Source organism: Equus caballus, chromosome 30 (genome assembly GCF_041296265.1).
Source record: "Equus caballus isolate H_3958 breed thoroughbred chromosome 30, TB-T2T, whole genome shotgun sequence".
Classification (NCBI taxonomy): Eukaryota; Metazoa; Chordata; class Mammalia; order Perissodactyla; family Equidae; genus Equus; species Equus caballus.
Window position 1 is genome coordinate 12,610,970 of NC_091713.1, and position 27,703 is coordinate 12,638,672.

A 27,703-nucleotide genomic window follows, 5' to 3' on the forward strand; every position below is an offset into this window, starting at 1 on the left:
TGTCTCTGGAGAGACTCGGCAAGACTCTGAGTCTCAATGTATTCACATGTGAAACGGGTATGTTGATGGTAACGCCATCCGCTCCCTCAAATGGATATTGTAAGGATTAGAGGTAACTCCTCACTGTGTGGAACACGGCCCTCCCACGGCAGCCCCGGAAAGGGAAGGCTCTTAGCTCTAAATGTCTAAATATCATATACACCTTCGTAGATATAATCGCTCTTATGCAACAAATTATAAATCAGAAAATAAAGGGGTACTTTATGTTATTGTTTGGGCCTGACACGTAAAAGAGGGGCAGCACATCAGAACCACACATCTACATCCAACTGGCTAACTCCTAGCCATGCTAGAGGCCGAACTGAACTCCGCGAACATGTGCCCAAGGAACACTGGGAAAATGGGTCGTTTTCAAATCAGCAGGCGGCGTACAAACTATTCTATAGTCATGAAATGCACAAATATCAATAACACCTCAAAGGTGTTATTTAAAAAAATGGCACTTAGTGATATAATATTTGTCCACTACTTATGACACACAAATAAGAATTCGCCAATGAAATAGCATGACATTGAAAGAGAACCATTTAACTATGAGATGAACTATATTCACTTGAGAAAGATGTTTTAAATATCAGCAATTGATGCATTAAATACAAAACATGAGTATTAATCTACAAAGAAAACATAGTGTCTCCTTGAAAACATGGTTCATTCATTCCTTCCTTCACTGAACAAATATTCACAGAGTGCTAAGTCCGGGCCAGGCACTCTTCTCAGGCCCAGGGGTAAATCTGCCAGCTTCTGCCCTTGCAGAGTTTAAACATTATTAGCAAACTATTAAAATACTGTATGTCCTAGAAAAGAATAAAATTGCACTTTTATAATATCCTGTAATTAAAATCCCATTCATTTATACTATTTTCTCTTTTCAGGCAGTTTAAGCTGTGGTAAGCTACAGACAGTGAAACGCCAGAGTTCGACAGATTTTGTACTTAGGCTATATAAAGAAAGGCTTTCCTGTTGGGAAAAAATAAATGTGATACCCAATCCACCACTGGTACATCTCAAGCCTACTTGCTTATACAAGGTTAACGACATAAGTTCCTGATTAAGTCAGAAGGCTCATACACCTATGGGCCTTGTTTATAAGAGCTGTACCAGTTAAATTGTTAGAGAACAAATGCATTTTGTTTGAGTCAGTATGTCGCCTTCTTGTCTAGGCAGGGGAAAAAAAATGGATACCAAGACTGTAATCCTTTTGGAATAAAATCTTTAAACGCAAACATGATTGCCATTGTAGACTGTTTAATCTAGCGATATTGTATTTCATTTCTGTTTTTGGAGAGGTTTGTTGATTTGACCATACCAAGTACGGTTCGGGGCTTATCTCAACTGTTTAGATAAGATTTATTTGACTTTGGCAGGTGACAAAATCTAGGGTGTGGAATAAAGGAGGTAGAAAAAAAGACTGGCACATTCCCAGATAGTGTTTATTTTAAGCACAGTGTATAGAGGAGCAAGGAGTTTCAAACAACGCACTGTACTTTGTGTAAAACTTCCACTGTCTGTTGAATGTTTTCCGTAAACCAGCGCTGCAAAATGTCCTTTACTGGGCAGGGCGGACTGCACCTTCTTGCTTAGGTAAACATTTACGCTCTTGTAAAACAGAGCTTATTGAGTCTCCCTGGAAATAGGACCCTAACTCTGGGATCACACTGGCCACTGTTTGCTACACACGCTCTGAAAAGGGAACAGTGTTCAATCTATTTTGAATGTAAGCATACAGTGCTCCCTAAATACAGAATATATCAGAAATTTAAAATGCCTTATGTCAAAATAACTTTCATACAGATAATAATCATACTTTTTCCAGCATAATGCTAAACAAACATGTCTGACCTTGAAAGAAACCCAAAACAGAAAGCTTGAATTTACAAACACAATGATTATAATTATGGTATAAGGAAAAAATATCGTTTTTAAAATCATTCGCTTAAACATGCACTTACATAGCACCCTTTGTGTATTATATATTAGCAGACATGTGGAGGTAGGGAACAAGACCAAGAAGTTTAGTCACTGAAAATTAAAAATTCAACAAAAAATAAAGAAAGCTTAGTTGTGAACTTATACGGCTGAGAATATCACAGCTTATATACCAAAACTGGACATGTGATGGTAATTCCTTCCATTGTACTACGAGATGACTTTGACGAACAACTTAGGTCTCATGACTACTTTTCCAAAATATTTAAAAATATGAAAAATCTAAAGAACACATATGATATTTATCATGCTCCCCGAGGAATAATTTCGTGGTTTACTTAACTCAACGTATAGTTAATACGTGCCAAAAATGTGATGCACTGGTTTATATGTATGTTAAGTCCTATTTTGTCATTTGTTCAGTTAATGTTTTTCTTTCTTCTCTTTTGACACATATACTTGTGTGTAAGGATTAGTTTAATGTTTCATTGTCTAGAGGAATGAGGGATCGGTTAAATACAGGAAGGAGTTCCAAATATTAAGACTTCTCTGATGCGCTTCTAATGAATAACAAGTTGCTTCTAAGTAAAATAGAAAGCTTTCAAATAGAACATGGAACTGCCTCTGTTCTAATTCATCCGCTCACACTTTTGAGCCTTCATTGAACGCCGGCAGCTGTGGTGAGGGCAGCCCACCGCTGGAGGACTGGCCCTTCTTCTCTCTACCGCCCTGTCGTGCTGCCATCTCCAGCGCTCAGTAACCACCACACGCTGCTCCGGCGACGCCTGACCAAGGAGACTATCAATTGTGCTGCTCCCACCCCCTTCTTCCTTCGTTACTTTACCTATGCAGTGACTGTCAGCATTTCTGCGGCTGCAAACGCCCCACAAATTTTGATTTGATTGAGCAAGATGCACTCATCCTTCTCGTGGCTTATAAATTATTTTTTTAATTAAAAGAAAACTCCTTTTATTGTCCGAGCTTCCTGATACCCCTTGATCCCCAGTAATATGTGCAAATAGTGAATAGCAAAACACAGGATGGGCATCAGTGCTAAGGAGAGCTCTAGAAGGAAGCATTGGTAGGAGGAGAGATTTAATTTATCTTGGGTACCGTGAATTTTCACTACAGATCTGCTACAATACATAACACAGTTTCCAAGCCTCTTCTCTCCCCCTTCCCACAACTCGATAAAAATTACAGTTCAAGCTGAAGGTGCTTTAGGAATAGTAAATATCTTTTGAAGATTCCACCCAAAGAAGCAAACTAAAGTTTAGGAACTTTCTCCTAGTCCCATAGCTGTTGCCTCAACTGACCAGGTACCTCTTTCCACCATTATAAAAATTTGCTCATGTCTTTTCCTTAGCCGCTCCTGTATGTAAATAATCCCATAAAAAACTCTGCCATTACAAAACAATGCAGACTCCAAATTTCACAATGCCCACCCAGAGAATCTTATGTACTTTTGATTGTTCCTTATTTTCAAGCTGTAGAGCGTCCATCTGAACATATCTGTGTAGGGGACATAGTGGCTGGTGGCTACAACCCTCTGCCAAAGCACTTCACAATTTAGTCTCAGCTGAAGTCATGATCCTCATTGATCAAGAAGCAGCAATTTCCTACTACTCAGTTTCTCAGAGAATATCACATCTCCGTCCAGTCCCTTCTCTTCTGGGTGATGACAGAGGGGAGGAAGTGTATCGGCCCTGGCTGGCCAGGCTACCACAGGGGAGAACTCAGGCTGTCTTCCAGGATTCCTTTCTGGCACAGAATGAAAGAGTTAAATGTCGAGACTAGAAGTTAACTCCCCAGACTACATCATACTTCAACACTTTAACCCTCTCACTAAGAATTCTGAAATTACTACTCAGGAGTATCACAGATGCTAGAAAACCGATCATTGCTTCGTGACACCCGGGCCTGAACAGCAGACGATGGAATCCTTCATCCAGAGACGGCGGCAGAAACAGGAGAGCTGGCCCGCGCTGCTCGTGAACGCTGCTCCACTGTGGGAGACAGGCGCCCTCAACCCCTGTGTGCACTGCTGCAAACTCAACTCACAAAGTGGCACTGAAGGGCAGACGTTAACATCTGTGTATCAGAACAGGAATTAGGGTTCAGGAGACCACTGATGAATGAACTGGAAGTAAATAATTCATCTCAAAACTGCAGCGTGCAGTTTTAGAACTATTCTAAACCTTTCCAACATTGCAAAAGATAGCAGAGCCTATTATAACTTAAATGTATATCTGGGTTTCATTTAAATGAACTCATTATTCTTAAATTTATTTTCTTTGTCAAACATTATAATTCAAAATCCTTAACTCAGTTAAATAAGGTAATATTCGCAGATCCAAGTATTTAATGTTGAGTGAAGCATCATTTTTTTTTTTTTTTAACGTAATAGAATATGGAAAGGTTACTGATAGGGCTTTCAAATTCCACCCTGTAACTAACCATTAGGAAACTACCATTTGTTGAGTTTCGGTGTAGTATTAGGACTAACACCCACCATTGTCTGAAAAGACTATTAAAATTCTTCTCCCTTTTCGGCTACATATCTGTGTAAGGCCAGAATTTCTTCATACATTTCAACCAAAACGACCTACAGCATCACAAGGAATGCAGAAGCAGATACGACACTCTGGCTGTCTTCTCTTAACCCAGACCAGAAAGAGATTTTCAAAAATGTGAAACTATTTTGTCTGAGGCAGAATCTTGATGAAACACGTCTCCATTCTCAATTTAATAATTTCTTTTTCAAAGGCAGAAAGAAATCACCACCACACTGAAATACAGCAGTCCGGGAGCATGATGAGTAACAGGTCTAAAACAGATTGATTATACCAGATTTAAAAAAAAAAATTCTAAGAATTAAAAGAAATGTGTTTGCTTCCAGAGGAAATAATTAATATCAACCTGGATACTGTAAATCACTCAATTTGTATTCTCTTCCAAATGGTCATTATGACAAATTTTCAACGTTATCCAATACAATGGTAATCAATTTTCTGTTTACATTCAGTTACCAGCATTTTGTCTATGGACATAAATATTTCAAATCTATCTTCACATGAAAGTTAGAAAATCAAGAAAGCTACTCCCGTTTAGGTTCCTTTTTATGGGAGAAATAATTATTTTATAGAGGAACCAACTGCTCAGTGGTAATAAGGTAAATACATAATTGGATTTTAAAACAACTTCTAATTATCTACTCTAAAAGTCAAGTTTCTTGTGAACTAATGTCAAGTTTGATGAGCAAATGAGGAAAAATGAGGAAAGCCTGGGCATTCTGCCCCCTTTCCAGACAAAACCACTAAAAGTATATAATATGCTCAATATAAATATACCTCTCTTTGCTCTTCACTTTTCACTTGATCTAATTACTAATCCATCTGGAATACTCTAAGCAACATCACAGCAGATTCGAGTACAATACAATCTTGAGGGTGTTGTGAAAACTCTCATATTTGGGAAGCTGAGTAGCTCAGCAGATCCCGTGCCTTGAGGACCACGATGGCCAATGTCTAGTTTGGAAAGGAGTTTGGAGAAGGCCATAAACACTGACGCGTGCCGCAGAAAATACTTGCATCTTCCACCCACAACGTTAATTGTTCCTTTTCCTCTGGCTGAGGTGAAACTACGGATTCCCACAATGCTCTCACTTGACCGACCCACCTGAAGGACATGAGTCTCCTCTACGAAAACCCCAAGGTAGGTTCACAGTTTTCTCTTGTCAGTCTCACCAGGACACATGATCCACTGACCCCCTCGCATTAAATCGTCCCTCAGCTCCCTTCCTTATGTCCTAATACACATTTTTAACCATGCACCGTTATTTACTCCCTCTCTGGCATGTACATGCTCTTTTGCTCCCCTACGCTTCCCTTGAGGTGTCATACTACAACGGGAAACCTCGAGCTTTGTTAAAATCACCTCTTAACCTACCGGCCACATGCATGCCTCACAGGTGAACACCGCTGCGAGAAACTACAAACCACCCTTAAATTCATGGCCACTAACCTCAAGTGGGCCCTTCACTGCTGCCCAATAGTCATACTGTAATTTCCCAATCAGTCACCCTCCCTTTCTGCTAAAGAACCTTTCTCCTCCCTCCTCAAGCCTCCAACACCTCCTCAACCTTCTGGTTCTCAGTTGCTGACCTTGTTCTTACTTCACTGAGTAACCAGGAGCAATTACAAGAGCACTCCCAGAAGCCCCAATCACCAGCTCTCAGAACCTCCCTGCACCTGGGCTGGATATTCTTCCCCCTCCGGTGTTCCTATGGAAGGACCATCAGTGCCCAACTGAGGCCAACCCTTCCACTTGGCACTCATTCCCCTCCTCTGCCCCTCGGCAGGGCATCCCTCATAGCAATGACCCCTCTCTCCTAAATGCTTGATTCTTCCAGTCCTGAGGGATCACTCACATGCCTAACAAACATGTTATACCTTCTCTTACCTTAAGAACACTCATTCTTGACCCCAACTCCCCACACCAGCTACTGGGCCAGTTTCCTGCAACTCCTCTCAGCAAGGACTCCACACACACCTTCTCCAAATCGCGCTCCTCCTGTTCTCTCGTAAATAAGTAAGGCTCTGGCCTCCACCACTCCACCCAACTGCTCCTGTCAAGGTCCCCACAACCACCACTTAACTTGATCTATCAGCAACATTTGACAGAGCTCTCTTTTCCTTGGAAAACTTTCTTCACTTAGTTTCAAGAAGAAACACTCGCGGTTTTCCTCCAACCTCAAGTGGCAACTTCTCAGTCTTTGTTGGTTCTTTCTCTTCTCTCTGCAGCCTCTTATTGCTGAACTCCAGGGCTCGATACTTAGATTTCTGCTCTTCCCCATCTACACTACCTCCCTTGGCTTAAAGACAATCAAGATGCTGATGAATCTCATTCTGTCTCACCAGTCTGAACCTCTTTTCTAACTGATCTTCTATTTCCAACTGTCCTCCACCTCTACTCCCACATCTAACAGGTATCTTAAACGCAACATGACCCAAATGGAACTCCTCATCTTCCCCTCTCAAATCGGCTCCTTCTCAAGTTTTCCTCATCTCAGTAAATGGCAACTACACCCTTCCATTAACTCAGGCCAAAAGCCTGGAGTCCTCTCTGTTTCTCATCAGTCTACATCTAATCCATGAGCAAATTCTGACGCCTCCACCTTCACAGCATATTCAGAACCTGACTACACCTCACCATCTCTACTGCTCCCACTCGCTCCAAGCCACCACCATCCTGCGTCTGGGACACTGCAATTGCCTCCTTCTGGTCCTCCTGCCTGCCGCCCTTGACTACTATTTTCTACATGGCAGCAGAGCAATCTGCTAACGAGATGAGTTGGACTTACTACTCCTCTGCCTAAACCCTCTAACAGCATCCTGTCTTTCTTGGAGTCAAAGTCAAAGTCTTTCCAAAGGCAAGAAGGCCCTACACGATTTGTCCTCTTCCCCCTCCACCCCCATTATTTATCCAAACACATTCGCAAACTTTTCTGCCCCTTGATCACTCTCTCCAGACACACTCAGCAACTCGTCCTTTAGTGTCCCCAGGACATTCCCACCTCAGGGTCCTTGCCCTTGCCTGGTTCTTCTCGCTACATGCTCTTCCCTCTGACGTTCATGAGGTTCCTTTTCTCACACCCGTACCATGTCACTTTCCCATTGAGGCTCTCCCTGACTCCTCCCTCCCCCTCACTCTGTGCTCCCTTATTTCCATTCTCCACTTTTGTTTATTTCCCCCATGGCATTTATCACTATTTGACATAGCCTACATTTTGCTTTTTTTTTTTTTAATTGTTTTCTCCCCTACTGGAATGTAAGCTCCACATGGGCATGGATTTTTTTTTTGTCTCTTTTGTTCTCCTTTCTGTATCCCAGTGCCAGGAATGCAGCTTGGCACAAAGTAGGTCCTCAGTAAACATCTGAGGGAATGAATGATTAAATATTGGAAGAAATAAAGGCAGGCAGGGAAGAGGACAGCAGGAATGAATGAATCACAATCCCCCTGATATGAACGCCAACGCTGCCATCTTTCTTTGTGATAAGAACACGGGCTAGTGGTTACAACAGTAAAACTGGTCGTTCTAATACACTAACACTCAAATGAAAATACGTTACTAAGGCGATCACAGTCTTTGAGTGCTTTCTCCTCCTCATCCCTTTAATTGGTACTGAAGTCGGCCACAGAGAGACCCCCCTCCACTCTGCAGCTTTCTCTGGGAAAGCGCATGAATCATAGAACTGACAGAAGACAGGACAGGTAGTGATAACAGAAGGAATTTTAAAGCAAATCCTCCAAGATATCCATCAAGTAACCTCTCTGTAGCCTTCACAGCAGTCTTTGTCTCCGTGTGTCTCGATTCCCTACCGCCCACTGCACCCCCCCCCCCACCACACACACACATAGTGTAAACGTGTGCACCAGCTGGATGCACAAGACTGGAGGCAGCCTGCGAAGAGCAGCTCTAGTCGCTGCCAGTAGATGGCTTTTATAGTTATGAACCATGGAGAAAAAAGTCCTGGATCATTTTTTCCAGCTTAAGGCACTGACACAATGCTAACACGGAGAGCTCTCAGGAAGCCCAGTGCGGGGGTTCAGAGCACAGGCTCCAGATCCAGAGCACCTGCGTTTACATCACAGCCCCGCCACTTGCTGGTGGATTTTCTTCTGCTACTCTGTGCCTCAGTTTTCTCACCCCTAAAATGGGGATAATGACATCACAGAGTTAGTGCAGGCCCTACAGTAACGACCCTATGTGTTAGCTAGTATCATCAGCAATTGTAGGACCTTAAATTTGGAATCATAAAACCTCAGAACTAAAAGGAACCTTGCAGATAATCTATTTGAACATCTTGCTCAATTCAGAAATTCTCTTCACAACTTAATTCATCAGGAAGCTGTCAGTAACGACGAGAGAGAAAGCTCCTCCCACATTCCTCCATCTCCTCAAATGAGGCTGCTGTTATTCACAGCGGCTCAACCGGGGGAAAGTCATGCCTCCATAATCCATCACAGAAACGATCGAGTTCATCCAGGGAACGGGGAATTGTGGTTTTCATTGTCAGCTCTTCTGTACTACTTGATTTCTTAAGCGTCTGTATATAATAATTTGATCAAAATTGTTCAACATATTTTACAATGTATTCAGAGGTATTTAGCTGAAAAGTGCTACCGGGGGAGCAGAGGTCTCGTTGTAGCCACGCCTGACCATGAAGAAAGATGCACAATAGTCATCAGCCTAAAATATCATTACTGCAGTCATGCTCCAAGATAACACAACATTACATGACCTTGGTGTTTCAGCCACTTTATCCGATGTCTCAAGACACTGGACTTACGGGGAATAGCTGTGATTGTATTTCTAGAATGTACCTAGTAGGACTAGCACACCGGTGGCTCTATAAGGGAAAAGTGGAAAATGCCAATCATTTCTTCCTCTCCTCATCTCAAGCACTCTCAGATTCTCACTTCATCTGAAAGGATAAAGAAGACCAGACAGCATCTTGAGAGCGGCCACGTTGGGGTACTGAAAAACCACTTGTCAAAACACACAGAACTTTAAAGAAGTCAATTTTGAAATTCAAACATGATTCGAATTATCAAAGGGGCTTTCCTTTTGCCCAAAATAACAGTCCAAATCCCTGCCCCTCTCATGGAGTATGCAAAAGGAATATTTTTGTAAAAATCATACCTGTAACACACAGTTCAAGGGTCATAGCCGATGTGATTAGTTACACACTGACACTAAGTGTCTGTGCTCAAATCTGGGCTCCCCCTTGACGCCTGCTCCAAGTGGCCCTGGGCCATCCCTCTAACAATCACCCAGTGACAGTAAAGAACAGATGTAGCCTTATGGGGCAAGTGCCCTGAGCCGAGTGCAGTGGGCTACGTCTCCGGGCTTCACAGAGCTTACCTTGCGAGGGACCAGGAAAAATAAACACACTAACAAACCCTCGATACACAATTCAGATAGGAAGTGCAATGAAGGAAAAGAATACCCACACCCAAAGCTCGCAGCTTCAGAACCACCTCAGGTACTGTGTTTGTCCTTCCCAGAAAAGTATAATCCAAAGTCCAACTGGGGAACAGTGTCATGAAAACATAAGCTAAGTTCAACCCAGGTATTTTGCTGAGCCTGTAATGAAAGAGTTACAATAATTCATTTCACCCTGATTTAATAATCTATGTGTGACAAAGCGATTTACGGTGTCTTTCTTTTCATAAGAAACTCATAGTAATGAATTTATATTTCAAATTAAAACATATTCTGATATTAAATTTCCAAAAGTAGGTTTTAATGAAAGTGTACCTATCTCACATGCGCTTTTCTCCATGACAAGGCTACAATTGATGAAAAGGTTACACAGCTCGCTAGATGGAGCCCACTTTCTTCTCAAATTTCTAATTCCAAGTGACTTTCCATTTCAATGAAAACCATTCACTAAACCTCCCAACAGCATTTACTATATTTTTAATGTCCCAATAAATATAATAAACAGGTCTTAAGATTCCATATCCCATGTGAGAAAAACACTTAAAGGTAAGAAAAGGGCATGAAGCAATTTCTAAGTGAGCTTTACTAACCTGAGTTTCATAAAGAAACCAGACACTGGGCAACCCACTGGGAAAAATCAGCATTGCCCACACTGAACCCGGGTTTTAAGAATATTACAAAAATAAACAAATGATTATGGATAAACTTTCTTATGGTAATTAATAGGCAAGTGGAAAAGCTTGTGTCTCCAAGAATGAAACCAGAAACTCTACGAAAAAGACCTGGAGTTTGTAATCTACAACTTGTTTGGTAGAAAATTTCATAAGAAAAACATTATTCAAGGGCAGCCCAATGGGGTTAAAGAACTGCTCCATGTGTAGGCTATCAAAATACAGGGGGTAGGAGTTACCCTTAAACGTCCTTCCAAGATCCTACAGTTCAGAAAGGGTATTTCCAGACTTTTTAAGAAGTGTTCTTAGACTTTCCAGTCATAGCTAGGAACTAGTTTAACCGTCAGGAAAATAACGTCAAAGCAAGAAATAGAAGCGTCTATCCACGTCCCTACCTAGATTCTCCTCATGTCCGTCACCACGATCCATTTCACCAGCAAAGCCAAACTCCTTTCCATCACCACCTTCACATGCCACCCAGAGCCCACAGCCATGAATGCAGAATGTGGCTGACTCCCACAGCACAGAGGCAACGGTGAAGAAACCGCTCAACAGGGCAGACCCCAGCCTTTCAAGTTTCCAAAACAAATTGCTCTCCTCGCAGATAAAGTGTAGTCCAAAGATGGAGAGCTGCTAATATAAATAATTCTCATATTTATCACCATTTAGAAAACAGAAATGGACGCAGCCCAGTACTAACTCACATTTCAGTAACAGTGACAGAAATCCCAAGCTACAGAACAATCAAATCTGCCTCTGTTAGGTTTCCCTTAACCTACACTCCCATTTCTCCCCTCTCATCTCTCCAACTCCATCCGAAGGGACAGCACCTGCATACTATGCCTCCACTGTCACATGGCAAAGCCTTCTAGCAGAACCTGTTCAGACCAAAAGGACGGACTTTAAGTCCTCTCCCCTCGCTGACCGGCCAGGCTCTGAGTTTCAAACACCTCCAAAGCCTGTGAACACAGTCACTTCCTAAGGAAGGCAGGAAGGAGAGGACAACTAATATTGAGCGCTTAATATAATGTGTCTATTTGTGTTTGTGTGTGTGTGTATGTGCGCGCGCGAGTGTGTGTGTTTACAGAAAATAATCCATTTAACAGCCCTTTTTACTAACAAGGAAATAGGAGTAGGGATAGGAAGAAATTTGCCCAGGTTTACTCAGCTAACCAGCGGCAGAGATGGGATTCAAATCTGCCTTAGTTTGGGTTGTCATAACAAACTATGTCATCACAAAACAACAGAAATTGAGTTCCCAGAGCTCTGGAGCCTGGACCTGGGAAGGGCTCTCTTCCTGGCTTGCAGAGAGCTCTCGTCTCTCTTCCTCTTCCTATAAGGACACTAATCCCATCACAGGGGCCCTACTCTCATCACGTCCTCTAAACCTGATTATCCCCCAAAGGACCCACCTCTCATTGCCATCACACTGGGGGTTAGGGCTTCAATATATGAACTGGGGGTCGGGGCCCCAAACATTCGGTCCATAACAAAATCCAAGCAGCTTGACCCCAGAACCCATGCTCTTAATCATTGCTACACTAGACGTGAAAGTAAAGAGAAAACCCGGAAGTATAGACGCTAGGGAGACAGAGGAAGAAAGAATGCGCTTTAAAGAGTGAGTCCAAAATGAAAGCAAGCATCCCTCAGGACTCTCCTAGGCTAGTGATATCTTCTATCTCCCTAAATACTCTCTGAGCAACTAGTAACCTAGACAACAGACCCAGCAAGTCCAGGCCCTATGCATCACAAACTTTTTAACTAATCACAATCTGCTTTAGTTCATTGAAAGGCTTAGCCCAGACTGCTTTTTCTATAAAAACTGTTTATCTTTGCTTTGTCAATCAAGAACAAGCAACTCAATAATTTTTTTAAATATTTTCCTCATTTAATTCACAGATGTGAAAAAAAATCTGCTTCATTTCTCTAAGGAAGAGTCAATAAGCAAATGGGAATTTGTATGAAACGACAAAGCAGTAAACAAAATTTGCTAAATCTATATTTTGCAATGTTTTAATAACTCTAAAAAACAAAATAACCAGCAGCCAAAAGAATTATGCTGTTTTGCCAGTTCTTTTTGTGCATGAGTTGCACATTCTCATTTTATTAGGTAACGTGGGTCCTCCATTTTGAAACAAGCTAACACACTGCAGAGAGCACTCAACTAGGAGTCAAAGAACCGGATGCTCATTCTGGCCCCATTAGGTGAAGCCCCACGCAGGCTTAATGTATAAGCTCATTCCCTTCACTGTAAAATAGAAATTGACTCCCTTCCTCTGGACCATTTTACACAACTATCAGCAATAATGGGGGGGCCGGTTAAAATTCAAACCAATATTTAATTCCATCTCTTCCGATGCTAATAAGAAGTTGTGATTACGAAAGATCTTTGAATACTCATCCTGTTGGCCAAAAGGAATTCTCTTTTTAGGTACCTGTGGCCTTAGGTAATTGCTTCCTTGACAGTTATCAGGATAACGTTGCTCAGCGCTGGGCCCCCTGGGAGGGTGGTCAGCAACAGAAAGTCAAAAAAATAGCAACACGATGATGCAGGTTCCAACGAAGACTCACAAATGAACAAACTGCACTGGGATTTCTGATTTAAATCGAAAAGCACGTTACTGTCCTTCTAAGGTATCCTTAACTACATTCTCTTAAATAAAGTGTTTGAAAAAGCAATCATTAAGCTTAGAGATCAAAAAATAAAAATAACCATGATTGACAGTATCCACTATATTTCTGATGGAATACTAGGTAGTTTACATAATTATTTAATTTAAGACACATGATTTTGATAAGTCTTGTTTAAACATGATAGAAATCTCACCAAGGACATAATTTAGCCCACAATACCAGTTGGCTTTAGACAGGACAGACATAAAGGGAACGGAGAGGCCAGGACCATTAACACCCTGAGATGGCCAAGCCCGGAAGGGCATTGAAACTTATTTCTTATTCTATATTCAATATATCTTAGCAGCCCTTGTTACAATGCCTGAAATCAATTTCGAAATGCGCGTACAGAGGGAACGTGCTAGCGTGGATGAGCAGGTGAAGCTTCAGCTTTAGGGCAGCTGTGCTAACCATAAGGCTGCACAGCTCAGGGATGGTTGGCCAGCACTATGGAAGAAAAGCCTCACTCCAGAGGCGGCCACTGCAGGCCCCTCAGCTGCCCCTCTCCAGATCAGTAACTGAGGCTTTTCTCATTAGCATACTAACATCTGAAACGGGCATTCGCGGGTGAAACTGAAAACACACACGACACGCTGATGAGCTAAAACCTCTTAGTGATGTTCCAGCGCCCCCCTTCCACAGATAGAGTGTGAGGGCCTAGCGGATGCTACAGCCTGGAGCTTCAGGGAGGCTGCCTGGGGCTCAGTCTACAGTCCCAAGTCCAGCCACCGGCTGAGCAGGATTTCTGGTTGCCTGGTGCACATCACAGGGTAACAGATTCCTCCCGCTGTGACGTGTTTGCATCCGCTGGATCAAATCTTTCAGATGAGACAGTGGTGAGAGTGCCAACAAGGACAGAGAGCTAGACAATCTCAGGTGAACAAGGTGGGCTTTCCAAACTGCTTTGTTCTGCTGGCCAATAGGTATTTGTTTAATAAATATCTGTATATGAGAGAGAATTTAGATCAGAAAGTTGCTTCCAACTGATCTGGGAGTAGGGTTACCTGATTCCTGGTGTGCCTGAGAAATTTCCACATCACACTTGTTGCCCGGGCACTATTAATAGTGCCCTTCCACTCTCAAAAGTATCCCAGTTTGGACGATAAACCATGTGGCTGTTCTACCAAGTAGTGAGTTTGTGGGGAGTAAAACTGAGCCTTAGGAAATTTGAAATTCTTTTGTAGCTACTATTATCTACCAAAAGGGACCTAATCATTGCATCACACTGACTTCTGAAACATGGACCACACGCTGTACAGGAAATCCAATCTGTTCTCACAAAACTAAACCACAAAGCTGTAGGATACTCTCCTAATACCAATTTCTGGGAATCACAGGCTAGATTATTTGAATTAATCCTCCCATTGAGAACAATTAAAAATGCCAGATAAAATATATCTGTAAAATATCTTACAGGCATCAAAGAACTGATAAGGCAGTTACATGCTAAACAAAAGGGAAGAGAGAGAGGACCCAGAGAAATGAGTCAGCTCAGGAACTGCTCTTGCCCTGAGGGTCTCTGCCTATCCCAGCAAATCTGAACTTTCTGCTGACAGCTTCACGGCGCCAGGGACCAACATTAAAGCTCAGGGCCCACCCAGAGAACAGACTCTAGAGCCTCCTGACAATAAACTGGGACTCCAGGGCAATGCACCCGGGGAGCCCAACTCCCTCCCTCGGATGAGCAGTCAGCACGGCCCGAGGGACCCTTCTGCTTGGTCCAGGGAGGTCCTAAACCCACAGTGCCCCAGGCCCCAGCACAAACTAGGGCAAATCCTCTCTAAAAGCCACCTTTATCCTAGACTTTAAATTGCTCTAAACCATCAGAGAGGGTTTTTCAGAGGTGGCACAGCAGAGTCTCACCCTGCTCAGTGAAAAACTGCTATAACCTGCAGGATAGTTTAGAAGTTACCAGACATACTCACAACTGCATTCCAGCAGCTCAGGCCTTCCAGTAACCCTTACACACACACACACACACACACACACACACTCTCTCTCTCTCTCTCACACAGAGCTCCTGATTTGGGACTGCCTCACACTTGTTTTGCCACACTAATAGTCAAGAAGCTGATCCTTTCTCCCCTCTCTGCCCTTTGACTATGTGTGACCCTGAGGACCCGACATGTGCTGCGGTGGCAAGGAACTTGCGTTCGCTCACCTTCTGAGCCTGATGTGGGGATCAGTGGATATAGTGGCAAGACCACATCTGACTTTGGCACCTACAATCCAAACCTTCCACACTACTTACCCTAACACGGCACTTTACAATAGAAACTTTACCAAGCAAACACAGCTCTAAGCTTGTCTAGAGTTCTAACAAGGAAGAAGAGAGAGAAAATAATTCCTGCTGCTTATCACATTATTACATATACTTTGTTTCCAAGATGCCGAAAAGCACAATTTTGAAGAAGCGACACATCTGAATGAAAGAACAGATCCGTCGTGAAGAGGGCCAGGTACAAGTTCAGCCTGTTCCATTAACAAGCTGGGTGACCTTGAGAGAGAAATGCGACCACTAAAAGGTGATCGTTTGGTCTTCTAACATGACACAGGAGGTCTGGTTAAATTCTGTGGCCACTTCTATGTGCAAAATCAACGATGTTTATGCTTCTATGGATTTGTCAGTGGGGGCACATCCTGATAGAAGTCAAGTTTACTCCAGAGGCCACAGGGGTTCACCCATGTAAATCGTGGCTCCAGAAACATAACTGAGGCAGAACAGCACCTTATTCACCGAAGGGCATACCACTTGCTTCTTCAGACTTTTAAGGCAGTTGTTTTTAGAAAACCATGTGCAGGGTTTCAAAGTGACTCAAGCAATCGCTTCCCATCCTAATGGGATAAAGTTCATGCATAATTCCATGTGACCCTTCCACTACTGGCGTCCATGCCGTGTTATTGTTAGTGCTGCATGTTAAGCTAGCAAATTTTCAATGAACTCTTGCTGGCTTGACCACAGACACATATGTTAGGCGGACTCCTTTGTTCATAAGGTTCTCATTATTAACTCAACTCGGGTTGAATATTTGACTGAAGGAAAGGACCATATCATTATTTTCAGATTTCATTCTATGACTTAACTGGGCTCCATCTGCCAGCTTTAGAAACGCCAAGAACTTCTTGGCGCCAGCCGTGGCGTCCTGTACTGTGACTACTACCCCCAACGCTTCAGCTTAAGGAAGTCTCCTCACATCAAAACAGTTTAATAAAAATTCAAATTGTGATTAACAGTTACTCATCAATTGACAGGACATACCAAGCTTGTGCTATTTATGAATTATTCCACACAATATTTTAAGCCCCACAAATAGAATCCACATTCATAAAGGGGTAAGCTAGAAAGCCAGTTAAATGTTTTCATGATTTATAAGGTCTGTGTTATACTTGAAACCATATTTCTTTAATAGGTAAACTGGCATTCCATTGGCTAATTCAATCTGCTTTAAATCTATTCTAAGGCTCTGGGCAGCTTAAGGGACATTCTGAATATAAATTTAATTCCTCTCTTCACCTGTGGGCAATATCTCTCAGCATAAACGTGATAGGAGGATATGGCATAGGAATGTAAGGTAGAATTCAATTATTAAAATATTGACACTAAGGCAACTTTAGAAAATGTTAAAAAAAATCACACTAATTCCAATCATAGAAAATACTTTATAAGCCTGGTTAAAGATATAAATTAAAACAACAACATAAAAGAAATAACGAAAGGTCATGATATTACTGCTTCCATGTGTCTGGATCACCAACAATAATATAAGTGGCCAGGAATACTTTGAAACTATCTTTGATGGTTATTAGAAAATATAATTCAATCCCTCTATGTGTAGAAAAGCCAGGGGTTTACACTACAGTTGCCCCAAATAACTGGAAGGAGGAGGACCAGTTTTCCACCCTAAAGATTTCTATGTAATAAATCTGTTTTAGTGACTCTTTCAGCATCTCACGGTCTCTTGGAACGGGAGGAGGATCAGGAATCATGGCTCCTCACTCGTCCAATGCTTAAGGACATCTGAGACAAACGATCATTCGGCCTCCTGAACAGTTCTGAGTTTTCGTTTCATCACTAAATATGGCAACCCAGTCTACTGTTTGACATCTCTAATTGCAAGAATATTCTTAAAACAGCAACCCTCGAAACAGGCTTCCCTGTAACTCCTACACTGGTTGAAGCTGATCTACCAGAAAATTTTAGGTTTACTTCCTCTTCTTTATGCTGGCTCATCAAACACCTGAGACTCAGGTCTCAACATCCTTTTCTCTCCTGAGCACCAGCCTCTCCAGGTATTTTCAGTGGCTGAGGCTCACTTCACCGTCTGGCTTTCACTACTGTTCATCAGTCACTCAGAGCGTGGCATCCAGAAAGACAGATCCCAGATAAGCAGTTATAGAGCACAGTGGGATTAGTACTTCTTATGAATTAAAAATTAACCATTTATTAATGCAGACTAAACACACCTCATGAGAATTAGGCTCTTAGCAAGACACAGAAATAACAGAAAAGCCATATTAATAGTAAATCTTCCAGAAACAACCATGGGAGAAAGTTTGGTAGCACTTACAGGAAACATAATAACCTCAATATACACAGAAACTCTAAGATTAACATAATTTTACCACCAAACATCATATCCTCCAGGCCAAATTTTAGTATTCAAAAGCTGAATTTTTATTTTTATACTTACCATGTTGTATGTCTTTCATATCTAAATGAAGACTAGACATTAAGATCCCAACTGCTTGTGATCTTTTGTTGCTTAATAACTTGACAACCTGCTCAAGAAGGAAAGGAAAAGGGGAAAATGTTAATTTGAGCTCCAATGATATGCTTAATAATGTTATTTTTAATCCTCAATGAAGAACAAATAAAGTCAGTACTTAAAGTATTCAAAACCAATTTGGAAAGAGTTTTTGGGTTTTATATCACATATCTTCAAAACCCACCATCTTTCCCCTAGGATTCACCATCAGCCTCAATGTCATGCTCTTTAGCAGTCTTTTAAGAGCCTGATCTGCCAACAAGTAAAATATCTAAGAGTTTAGGAAGTTAATTTGGTCCCTATAAAATAACAATTACACATTTGATAATTTGTAGCCTGAGATTTAAAAACCGTTCCCATTTTAATGTGGAGCCTTGAAACCCTGGTCAACAAGAGAAGGGCAAAATAAGGCACACACAGAGAGAATCGGTTAGATCAGAGCGGTCTGACCACAGAATAGGAAATGTGCTTTTACTCAGGTCTTTTAGAAAGCTCACTATTTTGCTGGCAGGCCCTCTCGCTCTGTATTTGGCCCTCATTTTGTGGAGAACTTTCCAGCTAATTAATAGAGGGATACGAGCATCAAATCCAAAGGGCTGTGTTGGCTCAGTCTCAACTCTGGCTTTCCAGAGAGTCCTGAAGAGTCAGTCCACACAACCGCACGAGAAGTTTCCTAAAACAGAGGTGGGCATGCTGCTGTTGAACAGACATGTTTAACTGTGTTTTCCAGACAATAACACGCCACCAATAAACCCTGCTTAGGAAACTATGACCCCAGGTCCTGATCTTGTGAAGGGCAGCAATTTCTATTTACTCTCAGCATTTTGCTACAAATCTGCTTAAAAAACGCTGGAGGAAAAGGAAAAAAAATTATGGTCAAATTTCCAGAAGTGACAGCTGCCCCAACAGCTATCACATTTGTTGAGCTTGTCTTTCCTTTTGGTTGAAGTTGGGTCAATCAGGAAACTAATAAAATAATGATGCCTAGCTGTCCCACCAAGTCACAGAGTAAAACAATATTCTTAAATAGCAGTAACAGCATTCTTGGTTCCCCGGGACGGACGGGGGTGGAGAACAAAATACAGCACTTTCAGAAGCACCGACCACAGACACCTCCAGTCGTTTCTGAAAGCCTGCTGTGGGACAGTGACAGTCCCGCAGGAGGCAGGGCCACCTCGAAAGAAAAGGCAGCATATAAAGTCTGATTCTCAATATGCTCTTTAGACATTTTATCAAATTTCAGCTAGAAAAGGATAGGTTAGAACTTGAATAGGAATACCTTTATAGGACAAGTATTTCTATCAGTAGTGTTATCCTCTTCAGAGGTGAGAAAATAGAAACAATATCAGAAAAGAAGAAGGCACATACTCTGTTATAAAAAACAGTTTCTCACTTCTGATAAATGCAATCTGAGACCCATCCGTGCTCCTCCACCAAAACCGCTTTTCCTAAGGTTTCCTGTCACCTTCTGCTTCCTAAATGCAATGGGCACATTGTAATCCATGTGTCATTTGACTTTCCTGTAGTGCTGACATATTGATCACACCCTTATAGAAACTCTACTCCAGGGCTCCGGCCTTTTATGGTAAATTATTCAGATTTCACCTTAAATATTGGCATATTCCAGAGTTCTGCTCTCAGCACTTTATTCTCTTCTCTTTGTGACCTATAATTTCTCCTCTATGGAGGTACCTGCCTGCCCTTATAACTATATTCTTAATAACTGCATCTTCAACTAGGCAGTATCCTTCTATCGTAATATGTGGGATTAAATTCCCACATAAATCAGGCGTGTCTAAAACCAACTCTGCCTTCAAAACCTATCCAGCTTCTCCTCTTTTATTCCCTATGTTGAGATAATGGCACCAGCATTTTCCATCCACCTATCAAAGACAGAAATCTAGAAATGAATCTAGACTCCCACCTCTCCTTCACCTGCACACTCTGGGCTGTCAACAAATCCTGTCAATTGCAACTCCTCTCTGTCTTTAGAATCCACACCTCCTCCTCAGCTCTATTGCCAGCATTTACTTCTATACTATATCTTGCATAGATCAGTGCAAAAGATTTCTAACTAGTCTCCCAAAATCTAGTCCACTGGTTCTCAAAGTGTGTTCCCTGGACCAGCAGGCATGATCATCACTTGGGAACTTATTAAAAATGAAAATCTTGGGCCCTATCACAAACCTACTAATCAGAAAATCTGGGCATAGGAACTATCACCTGAGATTTTAAAAAGACTTCCAGCTCGTTCTAGAATCACTGATGAGTCTTATTTCTTCCTGTCCATTCTCCAAACTGATGTCCGAGTAACATCTCCGAAAGTGCTGATATCTGTATGTCACTCCCTTACATTTTAAACCTGAGCGGCTCATTTTTTTTTTTTCAAGATTTTATTTTTTTCCTTTTTCTCCCCAAAGCCCCCCCAGTACACAGTTGTATATTCTTCGTTGTGGGTCCTTCTAGTTGTGGCATGTGGGACGCTGCCTCAGCATGGTTTGATGAGCAGTGACATGTCTGCGCCCAGGATTCGAAACAATGAAACACTGGGCCGCCTGCAGCGGAGCGCGTGAACTTAACCACTCGGCCACAGGGCCAGCCCCCTGAGTGGCTCATTTTTAAGGATTAATCTTTTAAAAGTTCACACAGATTGCTTCAAAGTTCATACTTGAAACTTGCCTTTTCTGTTATAATTCAAACAAACTTGATTACAAACTGTATTTTACATTTAAATGCCAAGATTATAGGTAGGAATAATAATTATCCATCACTTTCTAGAAGGCCCATGGACAGGAGAGAACAGGTGTCTAAAAGGGTTGACAACACAATTCCCTACAGTCATTCAACCTGACCACTATTTATCTTTTTTTTTTTTTTTTTAACACCCTGGATAACAAGAACCTGAAGCTATCAAACTAGAACATTCTTAGAATCCAGTGACCATAGACACAATGGAGAAGAAAGAGTTGACTCTTACAAGATGATCTCAGAATCCTTAGCTGAAAAGGGGAAAATGCAGAATTAACAAATTTGAAACCTACAAGACTAGAACATATAACCAGAAAAAAAGATTATTTTGAATCTACCTAAATTCACATCATATTCAGCTAATACTCTTTAAAGTTTTATCTTACACTTCCCTGCAAGGCAGGACTATGTAGGGATTATGAACATGGACTCTGAAATAGAGCAGAATTTCTCAAAGTTTAATATGCACACAAATCATCTGGGATATTTTTAAAATGCAGACTGATTCCTAGGTCTGCGTGGGGCTGAGGTTTTTCGTTTCTAACAAGCTCCCAGGTGAATCTAGCGCTTTGGGTCCAGAGACCACAAGGGTCTAAGGTTCTCCTGCTTGCTCTCTATGCTTTCTGGAAAAGCTACTTCAGTGTCCTAAAGCTTCAGCTTCCTCATCTAAAAGACTCACAACAGCAATAATTTCAAAAAGCTGTCGTGGCCATTCAGCATGATAATGCACGTGACACCCTCAGCAATGTGCCTAGCAAATAGTGTATTTGTCACAACAAACGATAGCTACAGGAAGTTAAATATGCAGGAAGGCATTTGAAAGATTACATCAAAAAAAATTTGGCAACTTTTTATCTAATTCCACAAGAGAATTAATAATCTTTCCTTCCTCCCATGTAATTTGCTAAAAAATTCAGAACTTTATTAGCTCAGGGTAGTTTTCCAGTGGTTGCAAATGACGTCTCCATTTAAATTCCCTTCCCTGGCATTCTACATGACCAATGACACAACAGCTTAGATCAGGTACAACATTAGGCCACGGAAGAGAATAAAACCAAAATGTTCACACATGTGGCCACAGTCAAAACTTTCAGGATCCTGGTTAATATAACCAGGCTGCACAACTAGAAATGTGTTTAATTTTTGGTCTAAATGATGACTGCATCAAGGGGATATCCTTGGTCTAATCCCACTAGAAGGCAGAAGCCAGCCAGCTCAGGGGCAGGTGTACCTTTCCCTAATTCTAACAAAGACCCCTGTGGGTGAGCTGCGACTCTGGGCCGGAATCCCAGCTCTAGCACGGGCATATCCTTGGGCATCTTACTTATGTACTTTGATCCTAGTGTCCTGATCTACAAAATGGAGGACACACTTCATGGAGTGGCTAATATGAGGATTACTGCAGACATAAAGCCGTCCTACCTACTCAAAATGTGGACTGAAGGCCGCTGCCAGTCTAAGAGCTGTGTGTCATCTGTCCACTAGGGGATATGTACAGAAACTGAGAGCAAGAGTCAGAAATTTTACAGCAATTTGATGGAGGGATGTCTTGTCTGTTGAATCTAGATTTGTATGTCTTTGTGTTTTCCCAATCTCATTTTTCTAGTAATTCATATATATTATATTTTAGAAAAATATCAGAACATGATAGACTGGAGATTTAAAAGCTGGTCCTTCACTACAAGAGTTTGAGAGGCACTTGGGCAAAGTACTTGCCCAGATACAAAGGACAGCACCTAGGGGCTACAGACCAAAAGTCTGTGTCGTCCCCCCATCCCTCAATTCACATTGAAACCTCGAGGCGACGGTATGAGGAGCTGGGCCTTTGGGAGGTGATTAGGTCATAAGGGTGGAACCCTCAGGAATAGGATTGATGCCCTTATAAGAGGCCCCAAAGAGACCCTCATCCTGTCCACCAGGACAGAGAGACAAGATGGCGTCTATGAGCCAGGAAGCGGCTCCTCACCACCGAATCTGCCAGCCTTGATCTTGGACTTCCCAGCCTCCAGGACTGTGAGAAACCCACCTCTGTTGTTCCTTCGTGAGCCAGTAAGTCTGTGGTATTCTGTTACAACAGTCTGAATGACTAAGGTGCTGGGGAAACAAGGCCGACAGATAGTGAAGATTTTGACCCCAAATCCACTCCTAATTACTCAGGCCTCCCCTACAGCCCGAGGGCTACAGACAGAAGCACAACTCTGGTGAGCCAGCAGGAGCCCAGTGGCATGCAGGCGAAAGGCCATTCTCCTTTGCTGCCTCTGGCCCACAGCATCCTAGGCGGAGCCCCAGATTCCATATTAAAGTCTTTTTAAGTCACAGATTATTCCTCTAAAATAAGTCAGAAAAAAAATACTCGATGTGAGGAAACCAAGGCAGGCGATGTAGAACACCACATTCAGGAACAATTCAACAGCTTTTTCTCTTAAAGAAAAGCAAAAGAAGTATTTGATCATCTTAGGTGAATTTTTCCTTTTCACCTCTGAATAAATATATAGAAAAGAACTAAAAGGTTAAAAGAAAAGATACTTAAAAGAAACAATTCGTACCTACTCCTTCAGAAATGTATGTTAATTTTTTTCAAAGATTCAATAATTCATCACAACAGTAACAGCAAGGGGCAACACAAACTCCACCATGAAATAAAAGAAGTATGGTTGTCCTCTTTGTTTTTATAAAGGAGCATCTAAATCTAGTGTGACAGGATAATGATAACGCCTCTCCTCCACCAAAACCAATTTTCCTTAAGTGACAAACCAAAACCATCACAACAGAGTGGATAGTGAAGCCAGCCTCAACTTACTGAAAGAAAAAAGGTGACAAAAACTTTGCTCTCCTCACATCTGCTCACCAGTAATTTTAAATATAATCAACAAATCTCAGGCCACATTAAAAGCTAAGTACTTTGGGAAAGAAAGAAAGACCCTCACATATTGTCAAAGACAATATTCTGCAGTGCTCTTGAAAGTGTTTGTGTTTTTCCCAATTTAAAATTACCCCAAAAAATAGCTTTTTATTATTATATAAATAATTCACTCTCACTATAAAATTTTAGGCAATAAAATGCTACTCTCTTACCAAACTGCAGAGTTTCCTAGTTGCACCAGAAGGAGGGAGTATAAATGGTGACCCTCCCCCAAAAGGTGTACAATCCACTTATCTACCGTATCCACAAGAAAACCTTTGTGGTTCAATAAAAACTTGAATTATTCATTTCAAAAAAACAGAAAGAAAGGCCCTTAGTTCCCATTCACTTGCCTTACCACCTACCAGTCAAAGTAAAACAATATAATACTAATTCACTAAACATGCGTATTAGCATTAGTGCCCAATGGAAATCGCACAATTAAAATTAAGGAGAAATCCTTAACAAACTCCTTAATGGTAGACCAGCAAGCAACAGACTAGCGTCAACACTAAAATGATCAGAGAACAAAAGACTAGAAACCAATTCTCTAGAACTGTGCTGTCGATACCAAACACCTAGCACGTGTGGCTGACCGGACACTTGAAATATACACAGACTTAAAAGATTTGCCTTTGGGGCTGGCCCCGTGGCCGAGTGGTTAAGTTCGCGCCCTCCGCTGCAGGCGGCCCTGTGTTTCGTTGGTTCGAATCCTGGGCACAGACATGGCACTGTTCATCAAACCACACTGAGACAGCGTCCCACATGCCACAACTAGAAGGACCCACAACGAAGAATATACAACTATGTACCGGGAGGCTTTGGGGAGAGAAAGGAAAAAAATAAAATCTTTAAAAAAAAAAAAATTTGCCTTTTTTTTAAAGGAGAATGCAAAATAGCTCATTCATTTTTTATGCTGATTATATGTTCAAATGACAATATTTTAGATATTCTGTATAAATAAAATATATTATTAATATAATGTATAATACATCATTATTATTTCACCTGTCTCTTATACTTTTTTATGTAACTACTAGAAAATTTAAAACTGCATATGTGGCTTACATTCTATTTCTGATCAAGAAGATTTAACGACTTCAGACAAATTACTAAAGCCATTTAGCTTGGACCTAGATTTTCCTTTTTTTTTAAAGTTCAAAAGATAAATGAAGCTAAAGATGGCATCTGTGTCAAAGGTTCCTTGGCTGTTCAAGAGGCTTCACTTCTGGGTCAATTAAAGAAAAAAACCCTACATGCCAAATTTGCTCCCTACTAGACAGAGCAAGCAAACCAAGTCTGAAACATACTAAGAGGGATGACGTACCACAGATCCCAGAATATGAGATCCCGGAGAGAGTTTAGGCTAAAGAGTCTTCTTTCCACCACACAATACTCCAGAGAATTAAAACACCACCTATTCAAAATCTTCTCCTTTTAGGCTGTATTCGAACTTTCCTATTAATCAAATTGTGGTTCACATTACTTGGTGATTACAAAAACTAACCTAAGTGAAGATATTCATAGAAATTGAAATAACTTCTTTTTTTACTGTTTACAGAAATCATACCTGATCTTTTTCTAATTGTCAATTTTGGCATTGAAATAGTAGAAAGTCAATAATCCATCATAATTCATCCCTCAGATACAACCCCTACCAACCATTCCATGGACATATGCCCATACCTTCAACAGAAACTTCCCTCTACTAACATCTCCTCAAGAACTTCTGGAACAGACCAGATCCCTCTGCAGGCTGGCCCACTGGAGCTGAGCTCTGAATGGAGGCTGATGTTGGCAAGCCATAAATCTCAGCTCAAATGTTTTATCCTGTTCAGCAGTCCCTCTGCTCTCCTCAGACATACTCCTTGGCCCCTGCATCTTTTATTTTGTCCTCTCTAACTTTTTATCCTTTCCACAATCTCATTTCACCCATTTCTCTTCCTGCCTCAGGAAACAATATTTTTCAGTGTCTTTACATGGTTACTTCTCCAATTATTTCCCTGGATTCCCTCTCCTACTCTTCCTAACATCTAACCTACAAGCACTCTCTCCAAGGCCTCTCTCTCCTACATTTTTTCCTGCTTGTCTTTATAGTCTAACAAGTACATCCATAGCCTTTTGAGGGGCCGCACATATTCATACTGTATGGAGAGCTCACTGTTCTGAGCTGCTACTCTGTGTCCTTACCTACCTCCAGGACACTTCTACTCAGAGGCCTTCCCTCCTCCTTCAACTCAACATGACCAAATTCTGAGCACATTCATTCAACAAAACTAAGGACCTCATAGCGGGTCCCATGTTTAAGAACTTATGCCACAAAATCCTCTTCATCATTTTGGCAACAGAACCCCTGAGTTGTAGCTGGGTATATAGCTAGCCAGCTAACATAACATTTTTCACAGCCTACTTTATACCTAGATGTAGCCTTTTGACCAAGTTATAGACAATGGAATGTAGGGAGCAATACAATGCCGCCGCAAAAAGGAATCTTCTTGCTCCCCACTTCTCATCCCTCCTTCTTCAGGCTCAAAGGCAGAATTATGGAAGTGAGCCATCCTCAGCCAAACTAAACCTTGGGGGCAGTGAAACAACAAAAGAGGCTGGAAATAAATCCCTGGACCACCTGGCAGAATAGAGCCACTCCACCTCCCTGGACACCTACCCACCCAGACAGCCATGAGAGAGGGATTAACTTTCTGTCTTTTATAAATTACAGAGGCAGCCAAACCAGTATGTTAACTAATACATCCACTAAGCATAGGCATTCTGCTCAACAACAGGGTAAATGCACAAGACCAAGAGGATGAAGGAATTCATCATCCTCTGTCCAACTGGCTTCATGTCACAGCCCCTATGTCTCTGTCAGGGATACCGCCCACCCCCAGTCATCGGTATGGAAATCAGTGACTCATTCCTCCTCTTCATTTCCCATATCCAGCCACGCATCAAGTTCCACTGATGTTTCCTTATCTCCCCTTCCTCTCCTTAACAACCACCGCCCTGGTGCAAGTTCTTATCACCTTCTCACAGATAGTGAAGGAGCCTTCTGCCTCCAGGATCCCAGTCCTGCCCTCAGACCAACATCCTGCAAATGCTGCTTTCATCGCGTCATTTCTCCCTAACAAACACTGAATGGCCCCTCACTTTTCTGTTCTATTTTTCATTGTCAAGAGGACAAACTGACGACTCCCTGAATAAGAAGTATCATGCCTCTAGGACGTTTTGTCTGAAAATCTCCCACTCTCACACAAGTCTTCTCAGGGCTGACTTAGGACCCTCTTCCTTACTGTCAGAAGACTGTACATTCTCCTACTATAAGGCACACACTATAAAGCAGTTGTGGGGTAATTCTCACTAACGCACAAACATCTCCAGACAGAGACTGCCATATCGTGCACTCCAGGTCGCAGCACAACAATGGACACACTGCAGCCGTTCAATAAATGTCTGCTGAATAAGCGAGTCTTGTCTTGACCACCTTGCTCATCTCAGAAGCCGCCGACCCCAATAACCTTCTAAAAATGGTTCCCATCCTCGGCCAGACATGAGAATCATCTAGGTACCTTCTTAAATAAAGGTTCCTACACTCCACTCTGAAAACGGAGCTCTGGAATATGCTTTTTTTTTTTAAAAAACACTCCACCATTAACGCTGACACAGATTTAGGAATCACTAAAAGGAAGTGTTCAAATAATGGTTGAGCTGTGATTCCACAACTAAACTCAAGTCAAGAACTGAAAGACAAGAATTTACATACCTTGCCTCAGAGTCATGTCAAGACATAGCAGAAAGCTGATGTGAACTATGTTTATTATGTAAGTAACCAAAACCACATTTTAATAACTATTTAATCAGTCAACAATGGTGTTTGTTGTTAATTCAGAACTTGTTTACAAAGCGTGTATTTTACTTATGTCACATGAAATACTAGATAATTAAGCTG

The 27,703-nt window shown here is 41.7% G+C and overlaps 1 protein-coding gene across 1 annotated transcript in view; it reads right to left on the minus strand.

Moving 5' to 3' along the window:
- FMN2 (formin 2) overlaps positions 1-27,703 on the minus strand; it is a 342,454-nt gene that overhangs the window by 180,264 nt on the left and 134,487 nt on the right. The window contains exon 7 of the mRNA XM_023632505.2: positions 18,033-18,120. Within this exon, the coding sequence (XP_023488273.2) occupies positions 18,033-18,120 (88 nt within the window). The remainder of the gene's footprint in view (positions 1-18,032; positions 18,121-27,703) is intronic.